Source organism: Pteronotus mesoamericanus, unplaced genomic scaffold (genome assembly GCF_021234165.1).
Source record: "Pteronotus mesoamericanus isolate MK-2021 breed Mesoamerican mustached bat unplaced genomic scaffold, CSHL_Meso_final contig_173, whole genome shotgun sequence".
NCBI classification, from domain to species: domain Eukaryota; kingdom Metazoa; phylum Chordata; class Mammalia; order Chiroptera; family Mormoopidae; genus Pteronotus; species Pteronotus mesoamericanus.
In genome coordinates, this window is record NW_026555072.1 from 2089774 (window position 1) to 2112994 (window position 23221).

Consider the following 23221-nt stretch of genomic DNA (forward strand, 5'->3'; position numbering starts at 1 on the left):
TAGGTTCCTAACAGAGATTTTAAAAAAATCATGGAGTTCGACCAGCAAATTCTAAAATGTACCTGATGAATGGATAAAACAGCTGTGGTACATTTACACAATGAAATACTACTCAGCCATAAAAAACAAGGAAATCTTACCCTTTTTGACAGCATGGATTGACGTGGAGAACGTTATGCTAAGTGAAATAAGCCAGTCAGAGAAAGACAAATACCACATGATCTTACTTATATGTAAAGTTTAATGAGCAAAATATACTTAGAAACAGACTCATAGGTAGAAAACAGACTGACAGCTGGCAGAGGAGAGGAGGTTGGTGGGCTGGGTTAAAAGGGTGAAGGGATTAAAAAAAAACAGACACAGATAAGAGCATGGTGGTTAGTTGCCAGAGGGAAAGGGGGAGGAGGTAGAAGATGGTAAAGGGGGATAAAAAGTGAATGGAAGGAGACTTGACTCAGAGTGGTGAACATACAAAACAACATACAGATGATGTATTATGGAATTGTACACCTGAAACCTATAAAACTTTATTAACCAATTTCACCCCAATAAATACAATAAAAAATAAAATAAAATGTACTGGATGTGCAAAGAGTATAAAGAAGGACACAGTGGGAGGACTTTCTTTCTGGATAACGAGTCAATTGTGGAGCTGCGGTCCCTGACATAAGGTCATGCTGGCATAACTAAAAGAACAGAAGTTTGGCTCCCTGCCACAATGAAAGCCAAACTTGTGAAACAGGTTCAAAAATAAAGAGATTTTATTCAGGTGCCACTCAACCTGGGAGAATGGTGGACTCCCATTTCAAAGACCATGTCCTTTCCTGCTCAAGCCTAACATTCTTATGAGGCAGGATAATAAGCTAGGAAAATTCCTGGGAAAGTGGAATGAGGAAACTGAGACATGAGAATCAAACAAGGCCAAACAGTTTGAGCAACTTACAGCCAGCTGGCGAATCACAAGACCTTATCTCCCCTAACCAGGGACACTTGAGAGTGAATGGCTTGTACTTCTTTTCCCTAACCAAAAAATAAATAGTTTAAATCTCCCTGGTCTGGGAAATAAAGAACAAAGACCCAATTAAGGTTATTTGTGCCAAGGACAAAGGAAGTTAGGGAAACAAATAACAAAAACCCCATTAAAAGCTGGACCAATCCAAGATAAAAGTAAAACAGTATAGCAGACCAAAGAATAGCTCCAAATCCCTTATGTGCTCATTTTGACTCATCAGCATATTAAAAATGCAACTAAGAAACAAATGAATGTTCAGTTAAAAGACTCCCCTAAGATCCTTACTTGCAGAAAGAAGATAAAAAGTCCTCAAAGATACAGCGTGGGCTTACACTGGAGTGCACTCATGCCCCTTCTCAGGCATGAACTTTTTATTCTAAGGGTCCCAAGGAGACTTGCAGTCAGGGGACTAGTGGGCAGCAGCAGCTCAACCTGAACTTTCCCTCTTATCTTGTCTCCAAGGCTCCCTTTTTTTTCTTACTTCCCAGGTGAGCTAAACAGCAGAATACTACCTTGGCTCACTCAAATTCTTATAACATTCCTAGGGAGCCAGCAGAATACCGCCCAAGCTCTCTCCTATTACTTCTTCTACCCTAAGTCTTTCCTTTGTTTCACTGTACCCAGCCTTAATAAACATATTCTCAAAATCACCTGGACTCGTATTGTGAAATCTTTCCTACACAAAGTCAAGAACCCACACTATAGGCTAGCCTGAGGCAAACCTGCTTCTGGCCAGTGCCTGTCTGGTAGCATTCATATGGATAGTCAGGGAAGGGTTTTTTTTCTATTTGATTATATTTTTTCTTTATTTTTATTATTGACACTACTACAGATTTCCCCATTTTCCACCTCTTCGCCCACCTCCACCCAGCCCCTTCCCCGCTTTTACAGCCATACTACCCTAAACGCTCCCAATCTCATCTAATCTCTATTCAATTATCTTGCTAGCTTCTGGGTGTTTGAGGCACTATCCAACCATATTTCTAGCTTTAGGTGTGCTCAGGGCCCTATCCACTCATCTTTCTAGCTTTCTGTGCTTTGGGCCCTATCCACTCATATTTCTAGCTTTTGGCATGCTCAGAGTAAGAACTTCCCCCTGCTGCCATCTTGGCCAATAAGGGAGACTCCTCAGTGCTCTGACTGACCATCTATAGTAACACTGGGGCAGAAAAGAAAGCCAAGAAACAGACTCCCACACAGGAACCCTTCACATATAGCTGGTGACCCTCTGCACAGTGGGGACAAAAGGGCCAATGAACCACCATATTTCTCCCTTAAGATGACTGTAGGAACCCAGTCTCTCACCCTATCTACCTTTACCATAGAGCTCTGCAAGCAGTCAAGGCTTGTTAAGTGCCCTGTGATAATGGGCTGATTTAGAAACTGTACCATCCTTCTATTCACTGAGAGGTCTCCTGTCTGACGCTTAAAATCTCTTCATTTTGTACCCTTCCTTTAGTCAGGGTTTTCAACTTCAGCACCGCTGATACTTTGGGTTGGATAATTCTTTTGAGAGGGTTGCTGACATGTGGGTTGTAACATGTTTAGCAGCATCCTTTACCTCTACCCACTAGATGCCAGTAGCCTTCTCCCCTTGAGTCATGACAACCAAAAATGTCTCCAGACATTGTTGAATGTTGCCTGAGGGGTAAAATCTGCACGCCTTTCCTCCATTGAGAATCACTGAGTTTGGCATTTCCCCCACACCATGTTCTCTTTTATGATGCCAAAACCTCCTTGTGGCTTATTTTATTTTATTTTTTATTGCCTTTTTGGCTGATTTTAGAATGTTCACAAATAACATAGCTCTCTCTCTTCTCATCAGAGGACTGTGCAATCTTGTCCTTGTGGTCAGACTTGGCCATTTGATGAGTCAGTTCATGCTTAGCCACTCTCTTTTTCTCTCTGCCAGCCACCTGTTTGGCTGCTCTGTGTCCCTGTGTCCTGGAATGAAGGTGTTGATAATGTGGAGAAGAGGCATAGTTCAGCTGAGATGGACAAGTAGCATGAGTGAGAAATGAACGGTGTTTGTCATTTCAACATAACCCAGTTGGCTCTGAGCCCATATCCCTCCTCACCAGGAGAACGAAGCCTGATGTGAAATAATAGAAAATACTTATGTTGGTTTCTTCTCCCCTTGCTGGCACAGAGCACCTAAAACCCTTGTAATTTCCTAAATGGAAAGAACACTAGGAGCATCTTTTGTTCTAATGAGGCAACTCTGGGTGGCTCATGAATGGCTCCTGGATGGAGCCTGGTAACCAGAAAGATCAAACCATGATTACACGCTTAGAACTTTTAGCTTCGCCCTCCATTCTTTGGAGAATGGACAGGGGCTGGAAATGGAGTTAATGATGGATCATGCCTACATGATGAAGCCTCGATGAAATCTTAATAATATAGTGTTTGGGGAGCTCCCAGGTTGGTGAACACATCCATGTACTGGGACAATGACACAACTCTATGGGACAGAATCTCCTGTGCTCAGGACCTTTCCAGACTTCATCCTACGTATTTCTTCATCTGGCTGTTCATCTCGACCCTTTATCACAGTTTTTATTATATAATGACCCAGTAAACATAAGTTTTTTTCCTGAATTCTGTGAGGTACTCTAGGAAATGACCAGACTTTAGGAGTGGTCATGGGAAACTTGGATTAACAGCCAGTTGGTCATAAGTACAGGTGACAACCTAGGACTTGCAATTGGCATTTGGGATGGGAGCAGTCTTGTGGGACTGGGCCCCTAACCAGTGGGCTCTGAGCTAACTCTTTCTTGTGTCAGGATTTAACTGAATTATGAATCACCCAGTTGGTGTTGTAGAGAACAGCTTGGTGTGAGAAAAAACCCAAATATCTGCTGTCAGAAGTGTTCTGAGTGGAGTAGTAGTGTTAGAGTAAAGAAGAAACATAGGATTGTTTTTCCCAGACACCTGGGATGCCTCCCCATACACCCAACCCGTGGTCAGGCCTGGGGCCGGGGTAGCAAGATGTCTCCAGCTAACCATTTCCCAGGAAACTCTGGCGCAGAGAGAAATCATGAGGCTTCCTTGAACCTTCTCTACAGGACTCAGAGCAGGGAGTCACCTGATGGGCACACTGGGACCATGAAGAAGGGCTTTCCAAGTTGCAGGTTGTGACTCACGAAGAGGTTAATGGAATGTTGTATGGAATATGAGCATAACTGCACGTTTTAAATAAATTAGAATGGAATAACATAGCACATTACAGAATAGAATAGAAAATACAAAAGTGTATCATATGTACAAAGGGCCAGCATGGTTTCATGAAATATTTTAGAATCACTGCAAAATGTGTTCTTTATTGTAGGTGTTGGTGAAAAAGCTCAGAACTCTCCTCTTGAGGTGCATGTACTGCCCCCCTGCCGCCGCCACCCGCCACACACACACATCCCAAATTTCCCAGTTCTCTGACAGGAACAAGAATCAGCTACAGAACCACTTCAAAAGTTATGGAAACAGAAACAAAACAGAGACAGGAAGGTGTAAAGAATCATTTTGGACCCTTACCAGAAGAGCACAGGCATCCACACAGGGTCCCAGCTTGGTGGGGGGCGGTGGATAACGGGGGATGTATTTGGGATATGTGCAGGCTGACTTTGGGGCTTGAGCAAAACCAGAGTCTCCCTGCATCTCAAAAATTGCGTCTGTCACATGGAAGAGGATGAAGAAGGAAGCTCTATCTACCCAAGGAACCTAAACAAACAAACAAACAAACAAACAACAAACAAAACTACCTCTGCCATGACCTAGAGTGTTTTCAAATTGCCCTTCGCTGCACTTGTTTCACGTGCTGGAAATCCAGTTGGTGAAGCCTATCTTGCCAGAGAGAATTAAAAATGAAATCTTTCAGGATCTCTTTGGGGAATCCTCTTCTGTATCTGCATGGCGAATAAGGTATGCAACGTCTATTAGCAGAGTATTACATTTGAGGAATGCGGAACCACATTAGGGTAAAAGAGGATTCGTTTCTGCTGAGGCACAGGTAGAACAGCATCTTCACTGACCTGGGTAGCGCTCCTCTCTCACTGCTGTGCCATGCAGGGAGTGCTCCTAGTTCTGGGGGACCATGGTCCCAAATGAGCTGACCCTTCACACTCTCCGTCCTGACACTTTCTCCCTTCGGTGGCTACTAGAGCCCACCCTGGGCCCTGGGTCTCCCTTGCCTCTATGCCAACCCTTCTTCCACACGCCCTGCGCATCTGCCTCCTCCCCTGCCCCCCTAGCTCCGGGACCATGCCTCTCCCTCTCCGAATGCTCCCCCTCTGGAGCCTCTTCATCTTGGAAAACTGATCCCACATCTTCTACCCTGAGATCTGAGGCAGAACACAGAGCAACTCTGTCTCTTCCCCACACTCCACAATGGATTATCCCAGCCCCCGACTGTGATGCTCTGACAGAGCGTAAAGGCAAGGCGTCCAACCAACTGCAGAAACCCGCCTCTGGGCTGTGGTGTACAGAGTCCATCTAGTAAGAACTGGAAATGCCCCCCAGTAGCATGCCAAGTTCGCGCGGCCAGGGACATTTCTCTGTCTTGTTCCCTGATGTCTTTTCAGAACCAGGGACAGTGCTCAGTGCGGGCCCATTAGGTGTTTGCTGAATGAATGAAACCTTTGACACAGCAATTGCATAGTTCTAAGTATGTGTAAAAATGAACCAGTCACACACGTGCATGGGGTGATGTGCACAAGAACAAGAGGAGCAGACAGCTGGGAACAACTTGTGTTTATTAACTGGCAGTGACTGATGCTGGGAAAATCGAAACAGAGCAGCTGCTAAACAGAAAGCAGACGAAAAGGGACACGCCCAGGACACTCCGTTAGTGAAGAGCATGGGGGGAGATGCTTATCGTTGCACGCCGCGTGTGCGTGTGTGTGTATACAAATGCAGAAAATAACATCCAGAATTGCCTTAGCAGTCATGTCTGGGGAGGGCAGGGGACTAATCTGTGCAGGGATACCTGACAATGCGTGTTTCCTGAGGTAAGTGCATGAATACACAGACAGAAACTAGCACTAGGTATATATATATTACTCACTAGTGAAACTTCAACATCTAACAGAATACTTGGCACACAGCAAGAAACATAATGCTTAACTTTTCTCTATTGTGAACACTTTCTTTCACTTGTACACCTGATGGCCAGGACTTCCAGCTTTGCTTGTGTTCGTGAAGGGCCGCCATGTTCTGCTTTCTTCATGGGCACTTGTCACATCCCTGAGTTGGAGGCAAGGAGAGAGAAGGAAGATAAGTGGCAGTGAGCTCCCATGGCCCAGCCTATCAATACCTAACCCCTCCCCTTGACCTGCAGGACCCCAAGCACTCCGATGCTTCCCCACCTCATGATGCGCGCTCACGTACCACTGCTACTCAAAACGGATCTCCTGCTCATGCCACAGAGACTCTCACCTGGTTTATGAGTTCCTAAGCTAGGGGACGCCGTGGCCTATAGTTCGGGAGCTGAGCAGGGGCTGGGAGCCCAGGGCATCAGGGGTGGAGAAGATCCCTGACTATACAGAGCTGGAAGTAAGGAAAGCATGGGAAACTTCATCATTTAGTCTCAATGTTGCATTGTAAGGTCTGGGAGAAAGAAATGATTTGGGAAATCAGTGACAATTTGGGATTCTAGTATTATAAGAACAGAGCATTTTGCAGGGGTGCAAGGCTGGAATGAAGGTTTGCTTACAGAGCTGGTTTTCTTCCTCAGGGTCGCTGATATCTTCATACTCTAGAATGTACTCTTTTTCCTGCAGCTCATTTGCCCATACTTTAGGGTCCCCTGTGCCGGATGCTGTTGTGGAGAAACATTCATAAAAGTGGTTGGGTGGGTTGAGCCCAGTTTTGTCAGATAAGGAGATTCCACCTCCCTCCCATGTGTTCATGGGCTTTCAACATGCTTTGATGTTCACATCTTCTGGCTCAGAGAGGCTGAGATGTTAGATCCACACCAGGAGTCACCAGTGTCAGTTCGAGTTTTACCTCCTAGATTCTACCACTGTCACGTTTAGACTCCCAACCTCTTTATTTACCAGACATTCATTTAGGCCTTCTTCATTTCAGCATATATTGTTACAAGCATATTGTGTGTCAGACTTCAGATGAGGGCGGGGTATACAACTCTGAGTGAGCTATGTTCCCAGGTTATCACAGAAGGAATTACTGGAGCATTTTTATGTTGCCAACCTTCTAGATTTCACTTAATGTCTTCAGACATATTACAAACTATGTTCATTTCCATTTTATTGACTAGGGCTGTGCAGCTCAGAAAATCTGGATGAGTAATCCAAAACAACATGACTTTTATATGGATGACATTCATTCTGTGACTCTGGAAGTCATGTTCTCAGGTTTGACCTAGAGCTGATCTAGCTCCTAAGTCTTACCTGGACCCAGGCCTACCCAGAATTCATCCCCCACTAGAGGGGATCAAAGGCATTGTTCCCAGATGGTTTCCCCGTACCTGCTGACTTCTTGCTCTGCTCATCACAGGCACTCTCTTTTTCCGGGGGGCAGAACTGTTCCTGAGCCAGCTCGGAGTCAGGTGTTACTGGTAGTGGCTTCAAGTCATTTTCTTCCCTTGCGAGATTCTTGTCCATCACCTTGAGAATATAAAGGTCAAACACACACAAACCAGTATCATTGGATCTTCTCTAGTGCTTTAGAGCTTGCAGTATACCTTCACGTGCAGTTACAATGATTGATGTTCTCGACAGCTCTCAGAGATCATAACATGACCAGTACCTCAATTGTGAGGAACCAGGGCAGTTAGAAGGAAAAGGAATGACCTAAATGACTAGAACGCTTGGCTTCATGCTATTTCCAGACCAGCACTCTCACAAACATAGGAAGTCTCCCTGTAAGCAGGAGTGTGGTAGGCAGAAGATGTGGGGGACAATAGCATTCTAAGAATCCACGAGGTCTGTGAAAGCAATGAGGAGCTTCTATCCAATATAAGCAATCGCATGTGAGCAAGTCGACTCCTGCTGCAAGAGTAAATGTAAAAGTGTTCGGAGGGGACAAAATACAGCTGGAATATGGTGTGGGGGAGGTGAATATGGGGAAAGGAGAGGAATGGTACACAGAAATTCAGGCAGACAGCCAAGAAAGCTGTGCCAGGTGTGACACACTGTCCTACTCTGGCCCGGTCATTTACTGTGGAATAAGGGAGATGGTTCCCACATCACTTCTGCGTGTGTCAGGGTGCGTTGTGTCATGACCAAGTCTTAAATTACCTTTCACTGGGCACCCTCATTTAAGGAAGAGTGAACAATAAATGTAATACACGGTAAGAAAAAGTAGTTTCTGGGCCTGTAAACACTCTTTAAACGTGGACATAATGAAAACGAATACTTTCTCTTATGGTTGTCCTTTGAATTCGCTTCTCAACTGCCTCCACACTGGCAACCCAACTCTCAGATCCCTCTACCCGCTCAACTAGTTTTAATCTGCAATTGCGGGATCACTTATTCCACAAACGTTCAGGCACCTCTGAGGCTCCCTGGGCTGGGACTGAGGCTTCACAGATGCGGGAGGCACGGACAAGGCCCGAAGGAGCTCACAGTAGTAGTGAGGGGCTCACAGGCTAAGCAGTTCCTCAGCCATGGAGAGTGCCCCTGTGATAGGGCAGAGGGGACTGGCACTTCCTGTTGTGAGAGTTTGTGTTTGAATGGAAGTATCAGCAGCACACTGGGGGGAGGTAACCCCCCGTGGAGACAACCTGAACTTCATAAACATAAGAAATGTTTATGAGCTTAGAAATGGGTTGGGGCTTTGGATTAGACTACTGTCACTGCCCCTGTGGTTTCAGGGAAATTATTTAGCATCTCTGCACCACAGTATCATAATATTTGTTTCAACAGTTTTAGTTATTTTTTTGATATCTTCATTGTTTGCTTACAATAAAGTCATAAAACTTTTCTTAAGAATTAAATAATTTATTTTAGTAAAATAGTACCTCGCATCACTATGAGGACAAAAGAAGTATCAGCTATCAAAATTGTTAAGCTATTGATGCTACATCAGGCATTATGTTAAGGAGACCAGAAAAGGGAGGCAGTAAGGGCTAGGCCTGTGTCAATAATCTCCCACTCTTACCATATTCACATCTGTGGAGGGGTTAAGTTTCTGTGATCTTTCACATTTGGGAGATACCTTCTGGTGTTTCTCCTGTTGCTTGTTGGAAGCCTCTTGATAATCTTCATCTAAAAGAAGGTAATTAAGCAGAACTGTACTTTGTTGGTAAAAATTCCCAAACTCCAGAGAGACTCCTGAAGTATCAGGGAATTCTGCAGCAGACAATATGAATCCAGTCACCATCAAGGGGTTATTTTGGGACAGGGTTTTGAATTATCTTTACTACGGTTTATACATTTATTCATAGGATACATTCATGACTTCCTTTCTGATGGTTTATAAAACTTGAACTAAACTCCATTACTACCTCATTCTAATCCATGACATATTTCTCATGTTTTCCCCTAAAGAATTAAATTCATTGGTTGGGAATTTGAACTGTATTCACTTAAAGATGGGTCGCAACAAGAAATCACTGTAGACTTAAAATGGGTGAATTTTGTAGTATGTCAATTATACTTCAGTGAAGCTGTTAAGTGTGTGATGAACCAGAGATGATTTAGTCCAGTGGTTCTGGAGGGTTTCCAGGATAAAAACACTCCTAGAATGTAAAAAGCTTTGTACATAGTTAAGCACTGGGTTTTCAGCCCTCTTGACAGTAATTTGGGAGCTGTGGACTATGTCCTAGGAGTCATAGGTGTATTGAGACAGTATGAACATTCTGATCCAGTCTTCTTAAGACTGCACTATCAGAGTGGAAGAGCTAATGAAGACACTCATCCCCTGTATAGTGAGTAAACATACTGCTCCCATGGGCTAATATTTCTAGACTGTGTCCCATTCATTTCTCATTCTATGTTGCCTAAGCTCACTGACACATGGGAAAACTCAGTGTGCGTGTGGGATTGCTCTTTCAAACTGTTCCCAAACTCAACAATTAGAACCAGGATCACTTTGAAGTGAGAAGACTATTTGGTTTTGGTAAAACAAAGGGAAATAACTAAACATCATTATAGAATTCCTTGAACACTTTATCCTTTAAAATGTGTATCTGTTACTTATGCATTATAATGAAATTGACACTGGAAATTTTTAGTTTTAGTAGATTTATACCTTAATTACCTTTTTCTTAATTATCTGGAGATATAGTCAGAGCAAAAATTATACTCACTTTAAATAAAGAAAGCATTAAAATGTACAGAAAATTACGGAGAATAATATTGGAAACAGGTGCACACCTACCACTGTTACAATGAAATCTCAACATTATTGCACACTGCTTCAGATCACTCTGAGCTCCTTTTTTCTGAATAGATCAAAACACTCTGAACAAGTCACAGCTGACACCATCTGTACAGCCTTTACCCAGGTCTGAGCATCCCTGGCCCTGAGCCCTGTTCAGGATACAACTGAGTAGAATGTCCCAAAGCTGCCATGGATTTCTCCCCACACAAAAGGAAGGAGGGTAAAATTTACTGAGCCTAAGAAAAAGCCATGCTATGTAAAGAGAAAGAGGGATGGTCTTGTGTTCCCAGGCCTATCTGGACCCAGAACTTCCTGTTACCTAGATGAGTCATGGTGTCGTAGTCTCTCTTCATGTACCCATGGGTGGTTTTCTCTGAGTTTCCCCCCTTTGCCCACTCTTCCTCAGATAAGTATTTGCAAATGTCCATGAAGGCCTAGAGAAGAAAGAGAAATAAATCTTGGCAGTGTCTCAGGTAAAAATATCTGACATTTAGCTTGGCCTCTTCCTCCACTGCAGGACCTGTGCGTTGGACCTATAACCTGGAGCGAATCATTCCTCCCGGTTGACGTCACCGCTAGCTGAGAGAAGGGTAGCAGCCCTTAGCCTCTCCCCTGGCATGCTGTAGGTGTGTCATGCGGGTGGTGGGCTCTGTTCTCACCGCGCAGGATGGACTGACAGTCACCGAATGCAGTGCAAGGTCACAGACCTAGTCGTCTCCAGGGATGCTGGGCAAGTTCTGAGTGAGGGTGGGAATCTCCCGAGGCCCTGGATCTCCACCGTGACACCCCGTTCCCTGTCCTCACTGCCTCTGGCCTCACGTCCTCAGAAATCTAGTCACCCTACCGTGACCCCAGGCCACCACTCTTCCCCCTCTGGATCACCTCACCTTGCATTTCTCTTCTGATTTGCCTTTAGCCTCCATGGCTTCCTTTGCAAAGGAGCTGTCTGTGTTCATGGCTCTGGGAACAGTCTGATCTTGAAAGGACACAGCCTGAGTCTCTCCAGTCACAAGGCCAAATGTTCTGTCAAGAAAAAAAAGCCGTATGGCAAGGTCAAAGTCATAGTGTCACCTGTAATTAAGATTCTGTTCTTCTCCAACCTTTGCTTGTTTGTCCCTGAGGGAGGACATGGGGGAAGTCAGATGAAAAAATGGGCCAGAGGTCTCTGGGAGAAATATTGATTAAAAGGACAAGTTTTCTGTGGGCATGATCAAAGCAGCCTTGAATTTTTGAGAGGTTTTGGTTACTGGTGTTAGTGGTTTGCCTGGAGCTTCGTTTATGCTAAAAGAAAAGTATAAAGACCTTCGTTGTTAAGCAGTGAATTTAAGGTACAGTTTTACTGAGGCTGGTGTTTTGAGGTAAGGGAAAGTGGAGGTAAGCCCGAGGCAGGTTACAGTTTGGGTTTTTAGGCACAGGAACATTTTTTTTCCCTCAAAAGAAATGAGAATCACTAATATGAGTGGATTTAGAGGCTATTACTAAGTTTTCTGAAAATTATCAGTGTAAAGAGAGCTGAAGTCTTCCAGACAACAAGGCAAAACATCACTCAGGCTGAGCCTGTGAGGAGTTTCAATGTAGCAATCTAGTGCTCTCCAAACTGCGAGCAAAGAGAGTCTCTCAGGGAGAGGGCGTTTCAGGGTTGCTGAGGCCAAGACCATTGTTGCTTATTCCCAGAGGAGGCAATGTCGGAGCCCTTTAGGAAGAGGTTACTACTTCTGGTTGAGGAAATCTAGGCGCGTCTGGCTGATTTGGCGGTTTCTCAGGCTGAAGAGAATTTTGCCTGCCTCAGCAAGCACAATTAGAGAGCCTCTCCCTGAATGGGATTGTACCAAGGGGCTTTTAGATATTTCTGACTTCTGAGGATCTTTTAAAAAGTATTCTATTGATTTATTTTTAGAGACAGAAGGGAGGGAGAAAGAGAAACATTAATGTGAGAGAAAAACACCCATCAGTTACCTTACCTTTCCCACGCACCCTGACCAGACCACCCCGCAATTCAGGCATGTGCCCTTACCCAGAATTAACCACGACTTTTCCCTTCCCAAGACGATGCCCAACAAACTGAGCCATATTGGTCAGGACTTACTCCTAAGGATTTTGAGGATGTCGAGAAGTACAACAAAGACCAAACCACTTCAGCTGCCTGCAGAGGCTCCCCGCTTTTCTAGCCGCCTCACCTTAACCTGCCGAGAGTGGCCCTGAAAGAGAACCTACCTCAGAGGTGAAGTGGTGGTGAAGGGTAGCTCACGGTTGAGATAAAATCCCAGCGTTCAACGGCCCAAGGACCTTCGACCAATCAGAACAGTTACAGCGAACCCGATCTGGCCAATGGGAGTTCAGCAAAGTAGGCAGGCGTGAGGCAGGCTTTGTGTATCAGTTCAGATTCCATGGGCAGGAACCTCATCTGAAAGTGGGTGGAGACTGATGTTCCAGCTAGAATCAAGTTTGGTGTCCTGTGGAACTGCCCAATCCAGTTTCCATATCTCGGACATTCCCTTTCCATTCAGCCTACAACTTCCTACCATCTGCTGTGTATTTGTTGTTTAGTTTTTAAAAACGGAATATATGAGGCAGGCCAACATCTGAAATCCTTCTCATCAATCAGACTCTAGCTTTCTCAGATATTGGGATTTTCCTAGGACCTCCTAGAACCAGAATCTTTCTGGTAACTTAAGAATTTTAAACTGTATTTTTAAAATCAGCATTTGTTATGTGCTCTTTTTTCTTTTTCTATAAGTTTCAATAACCAGAAATATGCTTTACCCCTCAATACTGATATCTACAACACTAGTATTAAAATGAATTATCATTGTGATTAGAGCTTGCTGTGTTACTCAGAGGGCTCAGAAATCACTTTTTTCTGGGAAGTTGCTCCTACCCCCACTCACTGTGACACTGACAGGTCCCCTATGTTCTTGGGCTTTTCATGTACAGCCTTCATCTCTCTACATTGCTTATCTCAGAATGACAGGGAGCTCTCTTAGCTGACCCTTGTGCCCAGCACAACTTCCTTTTTGTGCATATCATTTCATTTTCACAACCTCCCCTTGATTTAAGTACTGTTACCACCTCCATTGTGCAGATGCTGAGACTGAGGCTCAGAGTTAAGCAACCTGATCAAGGTCACAAAATCAGCAGGAACAGAGCTTCAATTCACTCCCAAGTTGAATTAAGTCCAAAATCTGTGCTTTTAATTACTATTCTTCATTGCCTCAGATATTTGTTCATAGGTTGAATCAATGAATGAATGCATCTGAAAACTAAAAAGGACATGTAACATAATCTATATAATCTTAGACAATCACCCAAAATTTCCTGTGGCTTCTGTAACTAATTAACAAAAACACTGTGGCATTAAACAACAGAAATTTATTCTTTCATAGTTCTGAAGGCCAGAAGTGTCAAATTAATTTCCCTGGGCTGAAATCAATGTGTCATCAAGACTGCTCTCTTTCCAGAGGTCCTAGGAGAGAATCTGCTCTTTGTCTCTTCCAGTTTCTGGAAGCACCCAGCATTCCTTGGCTTATCATTGCATCAATCCAATATCTGCTTCCATGGTCTCATTGCCTTTTTCTCTCCTGTCTGTGTCAAATGTCCCTCTGCCTCTCGGAGTTAAGTACTTTTAGTATATTCAGGGCTCACCTAGAAAATTCAGGGTAATCTCTCAAATTTGTGATCTTTAACTTAATCTCATCTGCAAACTCTGTTTCCTGTTGTGTAAAATAACACTCAAAGATTCAAAAAACTAAGATGTGGCTAAATTTGGGGAAACCATTATTCATTTAGCACATTCTGCTTTTTGGTCCCCAAAGATTAACATCCAAACCATGTGTAAAGTACAAGCACTTCATCCCCAAATTTCCAAATTTCTGAGTCCATTGCACTATCAACTCAATCCCAAAATCTCGTCTGTGTATCATTAGCTCAATAGTACCCTCTCTCATCATCTAAATGAGAGATCTCAGGGTATGCTCCCTCCTGGCTAAAATTCTGCTTTGGGACTTGGACACTAGAAAATAAGTCATCTGTTCCCAAAATACAATGGTGGGAGAGGCTTAGATGAATAGGTATAGGCAGCCCCATTTCAAAAGGAGAAAATGAAAGAAAGAAAGAAAGGAAGGGGTCACTGGTCACAAGCATTATTGGAATCTAGCGGGGCAAATTCCATTAGGTTTCAAGGCCTGGGAACAGTCCTTTGTGACTTGAGGCTCTACCCTGTGGGACTATACTTCTGCCACCAGAGTCACTTTTCCTGTCTCTTAAAGGGTGGTACATGTTTGCAATTGAGTAGTTTTTTTAAGCCTGTTTCATGCCTGTAGAATTGTGGGAGTCTGGCAGCCTTCTTGTATTTTGTCCTACCTCTGTATCTTTCAATCCAATCTGGCAATGTGCCTGATGATATAACATTCTGAAAAATCTTGTGGGGAAGCTGGGTTTCTGAGATGACGTGTAGGAGGATGCTGACCTCCTGTTCTCCCACAAATGCACTGAATATACACCCACATTTAGAGTATTTTATCCTGAGAGACAACTGAGGGTGAGTGGGCATCTCTATGCAACAAGGACCAGAAAAAGACATTCTGCAAAGAGAAGTTTGGGTATCATGAGAGCTTTCTAGGATCTAAGTAAATTATTGGGGATTAGAGGTTTCTGTGAACTCTATCATTTAATTTTCTCCTCCACATGGCTAGCACCATCCAGAGTTGTATCCAGGCGCTCTGGCCAACCTTCAAGACTACTGTAGCTCGTTCCAGGCTCGCCTGCCTGGAGATCTTTCCAGCAGGACAAATAGTATGCTGTAGCATGCCTGCACCAAGTTGTCCAGCCTGGACCATACTCTTGTCACAGACAACTGGACTCCAGGTTATCATCTCCCAGGAAACTCCGGCCCAGAGGGTCAACATGAAGCTTCCTTGAAACTTCCCTGCTAGACTCAGATTAAGGAGTCTTCTGGTGGATGCACATGGGACCCTGAAGAAGGGCCTTCGAAATTGCAGGCTGTGACCTATGAAGAGTTCAAGAGAATGTTGAGTGAACCTGCAACAGAATTTCATGTCTTCAATAGATTAGAATGAAATAACATAGCACACCACAGAACAAAATAGAAATTATAGGAGTATATCACATATATAAAGGGTCAGTATTGTTTTGTGAAGTGTTTTTTAAAGCTTTTAAAAAAGATTTTAAATATTTATAGAGGGAGAAGAAGGGAGAGTGAAACAGAGGGAGAGATACATCGATTAGTTGCCTAACCCCCTCACACACCCCAACTAGGGACCAGCCCGCACCCAGGTATGTACTCTGACTGGGAATCAAACCAGTGACCCTTTGGTTTGCAGGCCACCGCTCAGTCCACTGAGCCACTACAGCCAAGGCAAGAAGCATTTTTTTTTAGTCCCTTAAAAAATGTGTTCTTTATTGCAGGTGTTGGTGAAAAAGCTCAGAAGTCTGGTCTTGTGATGCATGTACTGTTTGGTTTTTCTGCCCCACACATCCCGAATTTCCCAATTCTCTGACAGGAACAAGAATCAGCTACAGAACCACTTCAAAAGTTATGGAAACAGAAACAAAACAGAGACAGGAAGGTGTAAAGAATCATTTTGGACCCTTACCAGAAGAGCACAGGCATCCACACAGGGTCCCAGCTTGGTGGGGGGCGGTGGATAACGGGGATGTATTTGGGATATGTGCAGGCTGACTTTGGGGCTTGAGCAAAACCAGAGTCTCCCTGCATCTCAAAAATTGCGTCTGTCACATGGAAGAGGATGAAGAAGGAAGCTCTATCTACCCAAGGAACCTAAACAAACAAACAAACAAACAAACAACAAACAAAACTACCTCTGCCATGACCTAGAGTGTTTTCAAATTGCCCTTCGCTGCACTTGTTTCACGTGCTGGAAATCCAGTTGGTGAAGCCTATCTTGCCAGAGAGAATTAAAAATGAAATCTTTCAGGATCTCTTTGGGGAATCCTCTTCTGTATCTGCATGGCGAATAAGGTATGCAACGTCTATTAGCAGAGTATTACATTTGAGGAATGCGGAACCACATTAGGGTAAAAGAGGATTCGTTTCTGCTGAGGCACAGGTAGAACAGCATCTTCACTGACCTGGGTAGCGCTCCTCTCTCACTGCTGTGCCATGCAGGGAGTGCTCCTAGTTCTGGGGGACCATGGTCCCAAATGAGCTGACCCTTCACACTCTCCGTCCTGACACTTTCTCCCTTCGGTGGCTACTAGAGCCCACCCTGGGCCCTGGGTCTCCCTTGCCTCTATGCCAACCCTTCTTCCACACGCCCTGCGCATCTGCCTCCTCCCCTGCCCCCCCTAGCTCCGGGACCATGCCTCTCCCTCTCCGAATGCTCCCCCTCTGGAGCCTCTTCATCTTGGAAAACTGATCCCACATCTTCTACCCTGAGATCTGAGGCAGAACACAGAGCAACTCTGTCTCTTCCCCACACTCCACAATGGATTATCCCAGCCCCCGACTGTGATGCTCTGACAGAGCGTAAAGGCAAGGCGTCCAACCAACTGCAGAAACCCGCCTCTGGGCTGTGGTGTACAGAGTCCATCTAGTAAGAACTGGAAATGCCCCCCAGTAGCATGCCAAGTTCGCGCGGCCAGGGACATTTCTCTGTCTTGTTCCCTGATGTCTTTTCAGAACCAGGGACAGTGCTCAGTGCGGGCCCATTAGGTGTTTGCTGAATGAATGAAACCTTTGACACAGCAATTGCATAGTTCTAAGTATGTGTAAAAATGAACCAGTCACACACGTGCATGGGGTGATGTGCACAAGAACAAGAGGAGCAGACAGCTGGGAACAACTTGTGTTTATTAACTGGCAGTGACTGATGCTGGGAAAATCGAAACAGAGCAGCTGCTAAACAGAAAGCAGACGAAAAGGGACACGCCCAGGACACTCCGTTAGTGAAGAGCATGGGGGAGATGCTTATCGTTGCACGCCGCGTGTGCGTGTGTGTGTATACAAATGCAGAAAATAACATCCAGAATTGCCTTAGCAGTCATGTCTGGGGAGGGCAGGGGACTAATCTGTGCAGGGATACCTGACAATGCGTGTTTCCTGAGGTAAGTGCATGAATACACAGACAGAAACTAGCACTAGGTATATATATATTACTCACTAGTGAAACTTCAACATCTAACAGAATACTTGGCACACAGCAAGAAACATAATGCTTAACTTTTCTCTATTGTGAACACTTTCTTTCACTTGTACACCTGATGGCCAGGACTTCCAGCTTTGCTTGTGTTCGTGAAGGGCCGCCATGTTCTGCTTTCTTCATGGGCACTTGTCACATCCCTGAGTTGGAGGCAAGGAGAGAGAAGGAAGATAAGTGGCAGTGAGCTCCCATGGCCCAGCCTATCAATACCTAACCCCTCCCCTTGACCTGCAGGACCCCAAGCACTCCGATGCTTCCCCACCTCATGATGCGCGCTCACGTACCACTGCTACTCAAAACGGATCTCCTGCTCATGCCACAGAGACTCTCACCTGGTTTATGAGTTCCTAAGCTAGGGGACGCCGTGGCCTATAATTCGGGAGCTGAGCAGGGGCTGGGAGCCCAGGGCATCAGGGGTGGGGAAGACCCCTAGATGCACAGAGCAATGATAGAAAGCATGGGAAGTCTCATTTTTTCTCAATGCTGCTCTCCAAGAGTCTTGGCAAAGGAATGATTTTGGGAAAGAATGACAGATGGCATACCAGTCCCATAAGAACAGTGTGTTTTGCATGGGTGGGGACTAGTGTGAAAGGTCACTTACATAGTCATCTTCTTCGGGGTCACTGATCTCTTCATACACGATGGGGTTCCTTCTTTCCCTCAGCCTGTGGAGCCATACATTAGTCTTCTTTTTCCCTGATCCTGTGGTAGAGATGTGTTGGTTAGTAAAGGTTGGGTGGTTGGAGAGTTGGGCCTTCTTTTGTCAGATAAGATGTCTCCTCCCTTCCAAGTGCCCACGAGCCTTCCACTTGGTCTGTTGTCCACATCCTCTAGCTCAGAGAGACTGAGATGTTAGACCCACACAAGTACACAACAAATGCCATTTCAAGTTTCACCTTCTGGGTCCTCCCACTGTCAGGTTTAGATTCTCAAATCCTTTAGTTACCAGAACATTCCTTTAGACTTTTCAGCATACATTGTCTAGGGCATATTGTATCAGGCATTGAAGTAAGGGCTTTGGATACAACTCTGAGTAAGAGATGTTTCCAGGTTATCACAGATGGAATTACTTGTGCACTGTTCATGTCTTGAGTCTTATGGCTTCCATTTAATGTCTTCAAATAATTAATTGACTACGATTCCTAATTTCCATTTTATTGAATATGAATCTGGAGGTGAGAGAATATGGATGACCAGCCCACAGCAACACTTGATTTTATGCTGATGAAAACTCAATCCGTGTCTTTGGAAGTCCTGTTCTCAGCTCTCGGCTGCATCTGAACAAGCTCCAGAGTCCAACTTGGACCCAGGCCTGTTCAGGATCGAGCCCTGACAACAGCGCAGTCAGAGAAGTTGTTCCTCCAAATTTCCCTCTTACCCGGCATCTTCTTCCTGGGCTGACCAGAGGCACTCACTTTTCCCAGGTGGTAAAGCTGTGTCTGAGCTGGCTCTGAGTCTTGTGTTACTGGCAGTGGCTTCAAGTCATTTCCTTCCCTTGTTTCTTTCATGGGCGCTATCCATTTTATGTGAAGGATACATGTAAACAGTGTCAGTCATTTCTCTGGTGCTTTAAAACTTACAAAGTGTTTTCACATGCAGTGCCTTAATGAACATTCTCCACTTTTTGGGGAGATTATATGACCATTACCAAGACTGTGAGGAACCAGGGCAGCTAGAAGGAAAAGGAATGACCTAAATGACTAGAACGCTTGGCTTCATGCTATTTCCAGACCAGCACTCTCACAAACATAGGAAGTCTCCCTGTAAGCAGGAGTGTGGTAGGCAGAAGATGTGGGGGACAATAGCATTCTAAGAATCCACGAGGTCTGTGAAAGCAATGAGGAGCTTCTATCCAATATAAGCGATCGCATGTGAGCAAGTCGACTCCTGCTGCAAGAGTAAATGTAAAAGTGTTCGGAGGGGACAAAATACAGCTGGAATATGGTGTGGGGGAGGTGAATATGGGGAAAGGGGAGGAATGGTACACAGAAATTCAGGCAGACAGCCAAGAAAGCTGTGCCAGGTGTGACACACTGTCCTACTCTGGCCCGGTCATTTACTGTGGAATAAGGGAGATGGTTCCCACATCACTTCTGCGTGTGTCAGGGTGCGTTGTGTCATGACCAAGTCTTAAATTACCTTTCACTGGGCACCCTCATTTAAGGAAGAGTGAACAATAAATGTAATACACGGTAAGAAAAAGTAGTTTCTGGGCCTGTAAACACTCTTTAAACGTGGACATAATGAAAACGAATACTTTCTCTTATGGTTGTCCTTTGAATTCGCTTCTCAACTGCCTCCACACTGGCAACCCAACTCTCAGATCCCTCTACCCGCTCAACTAGTTTTAATCTGCAATTGCGGGATCACTTATTCCACAAACGTTCAGGCACCTCTGAGGCTCCCTGGGCTGGGACTGAGGCTTCACAGATGCGGGAGGCACGGACAAGGCCCGAAGGAGCTCACAGTAGTAGTGAGGGGCTCACAGGCTAAGCAGTTCCTCAGCCATGGAGAGTGCCCCTGTGATAGGGCAGAGGGGACTGGCACTTCCTGTTGTGAGAGTTTGTGTTTGAATGGAAGTATCAGCAGCACACTGGGGGGGAGGTAACCCCCCGTGGAGACAACCTGAACTTCATAAACATAAGAAATGTTTATGAGCTTAGAAATGGGTTGGGGCTTTGGATTAGACTACTGTCACTGCCCCTGTGGTTTCAGGGAAATTATTTAGCATCTCTCCAACACCTCATCTTCATTATTTTAATTATTATGTGCTATTATTTCTGTTAATATTCATTAAATAACTTGGGTATAATAATAGTAACACTTGTCATGAAAGTCTTCCTATGGATTACATAAATTAATCCATCTGAATTGCTTAAAATAATGTCTGGCATCACTGTGAAGATAAAAGAAGTATGAGCTATTACGATATTCTCCCACTCTTACCATATTCACGTACATGCAGGGAGAAAGGCTCTGTGGTCCTTTAGATTTGAAAGATACCTTCAGGTGTTTTCTTGGTTGGACTTTGGAGGCCTCCTGAGGATGTTCATCAAAATGAAGGTGATTGAGCACAGTTCTTTGGTGGATAAAGTTCCCAAAGTCCATAAAGATTCCTGAAGTATCATGGAATTCTGTAGCAGATCATATGAATCCACTCACTGTTGGGGGTTATTTTGAGCTTGGCTTCTGAATTGTCTCTAATAACAGTTTCTGCTTTATTGGTGGCACAAATTCTTAACTCTCTTCATGATGGTTTGCGATGTGAACTAAACCTCATCACTGCCTCATCCCATTCCATGATGTATTTCTCATTTTTTTCCTCAAAGAATCAAATGAATTGGTTGGGAATTTGAACTATATCCACTTAGGGATGTGTGGCAACTAGAAATAACTGTAGACTTAAAATGGTCCAATTTTAGAGTACGCCCATTATACCCCCAATGAAGCTGTTAGGTGTGTGATGAAGGAGGAATAATTTATTCCATTGGTTCTGGGAAGTTTCCAGTATAAAAACACTCATCAAATGTCAAAAACTTTGCACTGGATTTTCAGCCCCCTGACATTGATTTTGGGAGCTTGTGGAATATGGCCTGTTGAACTGGGGGTCATAGGTCTATTGGAGACAGTTTGAGCATTCTGTCCCTGTCTTCTTGCGACTGTGCTGTCGGAGCAGAAGAGCAAGTGGACACATTCGTCCCCTTTATAGTGAGTAAACACACTGTTCCCATGCACAGAGTTTTTGTGAATCTGTGGCTTCTTTCACCCCGTGTGGCCTCTGCTCACTGACGAGTAGGAAAGCTCAGTGTGGTATGTGTGTGTGTGTGGCGTTGCTCTCTCGAACCCTCTCCCAAAGTCAATATACAGAATCGGATTCAGTTAGGAGTGAGAAGACCGCTCCATTTGGTAAAGTTCAGGAAAATAGGTGAGTGTCACTACAAAATACTTTAATCAGTTTGTCTCTTGTGATGATTATCTAAAGCTACCTATTTGGTATTCTAAAACTGACTCTGGATGTTCTTGGGGATTTACACTTTAATCAAGTTTTTCTTAATTTTCATGTGGTTCATGAAAATTACAGCAGGAACAGTAACTCCTTTAAATAAAGAAATATTTCAAATTCCAGAAAAATATGGAGGATAAGATCAGAAACATGTGCACATCTGCTGCTGGGTCCAGTCACATCTTAACATTATTGCACAACTGCTTCAGGTTGTTCTGAGCTCCTTTACTCAAAATAGATCACGACACTCTGAACAAGTCACAGCTGACGTCATCCGTGCAAGCCCTCACCGGTCCCTGCCGTCCCTCCTTCTGCCCTTCTCGACTCCTGAATTTGATGAGTTTTATTCTCATTCAGGTTTTTATACATTTACCATTAATTTATTATGTATAGAAACATTGCTGCTATTTTGCATGTTTTAGGACTTTATATGAATGGCCTCTGATTGTACATAACCTCCTGCATCTTACTTTCCTCACTCAGCAGTGATCCTCTCGGGAAAGAACCCCCCGAGAATCTTTCCTGAGCAGCTGAACCCAAAAAGAGTCAGGCTTTAGGAGATACTTTCCAGGCCCTTCCTGTCACTCACCCTGATTCCCGTGGTTCTGACCTTCATCGGGATCATGCTCAGGAGACTTTGTGGTCTGTTTCTTAGGGCGCATGAAATCTGGGAGGTTGGCCCTGAGACCTAGGAGAAGCAAAGCATTTGTTCCTTAAGAGACAGCCTGAGAGGAGCATGGATGCTGGGGGGTGCAGCAGGGGCAGTAAGGTCATCAGGTGGGGGGGGGTCGAACGAGGGCCAGTGGGAGTGAACCGTGGGGGACCCAGGCCTGAGCATCTCTGTGGCCACTCCCGGCCCTGCGCTCTGTTCAAGATACAATAGAGCAGAAGGTGCTGGAGCTGCCCTGGGATTTCTCCCCACACCAAAGGAAAGAGGGGGTCACTGGCTGCAGCCTAAGACAAGGCCATGGCATGTAGAGGGAAAGAGGGATGGTCTTGTGTTCCCAGGCCTATCTGGACCCAGAACTTCCTGTTACCTAGATGAGTCATGGTGTCGTAGTTTCTCTTCATGTACACATGGGTGATTTTCTCTGAGTTTCCCAGCTTTGCCCACTCTTCCTCGGAGAAGTATTTGCAAATGTCCATGAAGGCCTAGGGAAGAAAGAGAAATAAATCTTGGCAGTGTCTCAGGTAAAAATATCTGACATTTAGCTTGGCCTCTTCCTCCACTGCAGGACCTGTGCGTTGGACCTGTAACCTGGAGCGAATCATTCCTCCCGGTTGACGTCACCGCTAGCTGAGAGAAGGGTAGCAGCCCTTAGCCTCTCCCCTGGCATGCTGTAGGTGCGTCATGCGGGTGGTGGGCTCTGTTCTCACCGCGCAGGATGGACTGACAGTCACCGAATGCAGTGCAAGGTCACAGACCTAGTCGTCTCCAGGGATGCTGGACAAGTTCTGAGTGAGGGTGGGAATCTCCCGAGGCCCTGGATCTCCACCGTGACACCCCGTTCCCTGTCCTCACTGCCTCTGGCCTCACGTCCTCAGAAATCTAGTCACCCTACCGTGACCCCAGGCCACCACTCTTCCCCCTCTGGATCACCTCACCTTGCATTTCTCTTCTGATTTGCCTTTAGCCTCCATGGCTTCCTTTGCAAAGGAGCTGCCTGTGTTCATGGCTCTGGGATGGTTAGA

The 23221-nt window shown here is 44.9% G+C and overlaps 2 protein-coding genes across 2 annotated transcripts; both read right to left on the reverse strand.

The window, feature by feature from the left end:
- Positions 1–4879: 4879 nt before the first annotated feature.
- On the reverse strand, positions 4880–13289 carry LOC129065032 (protein SSX4-like). The gene is made up of 7 exons (XM_054566316.1): positions 13237–13289; positions 11236–11371; positions 10668–10782; positions 9182–9231; positions 7491–7629; positions 6717–6821; positions 4880–4911 (listed from the first exon to the last, which is right to left on the reverse strand). The coding sequence occupies exons 1-7, from the start codon at positions 13287–13289 to the stop codon at positions 4880–4882; spliced, it is 630 nt and encodes a 209-aa protein (XP_054422291.1).
- A 4817-nt stretch (positions 13290–18106) lies between these two features.
- Positions 18107–23218, reverse strand: LOC129065033 (protein SSXA1-like). The gene is made up of 4 exons (XM_054566318.1): positions 23135–23218; positions 22567–22681; positions 22119–22217; positions 18107–18228 (listed from the first exon to the last, which is right to left on the reverse strand). The coding sequence occupies exons 1-4, from the start codon at positions 23201–23203 to the stop codon at positions 18107–18109; spliced, it is 405 nt and encodes a 134-aa protein (XP_054422293.1). The 5' UTR covers positions 23204–23218.
- Between the last annotated feature and the right edge of the window lie 3 nt (positions 23219–23221).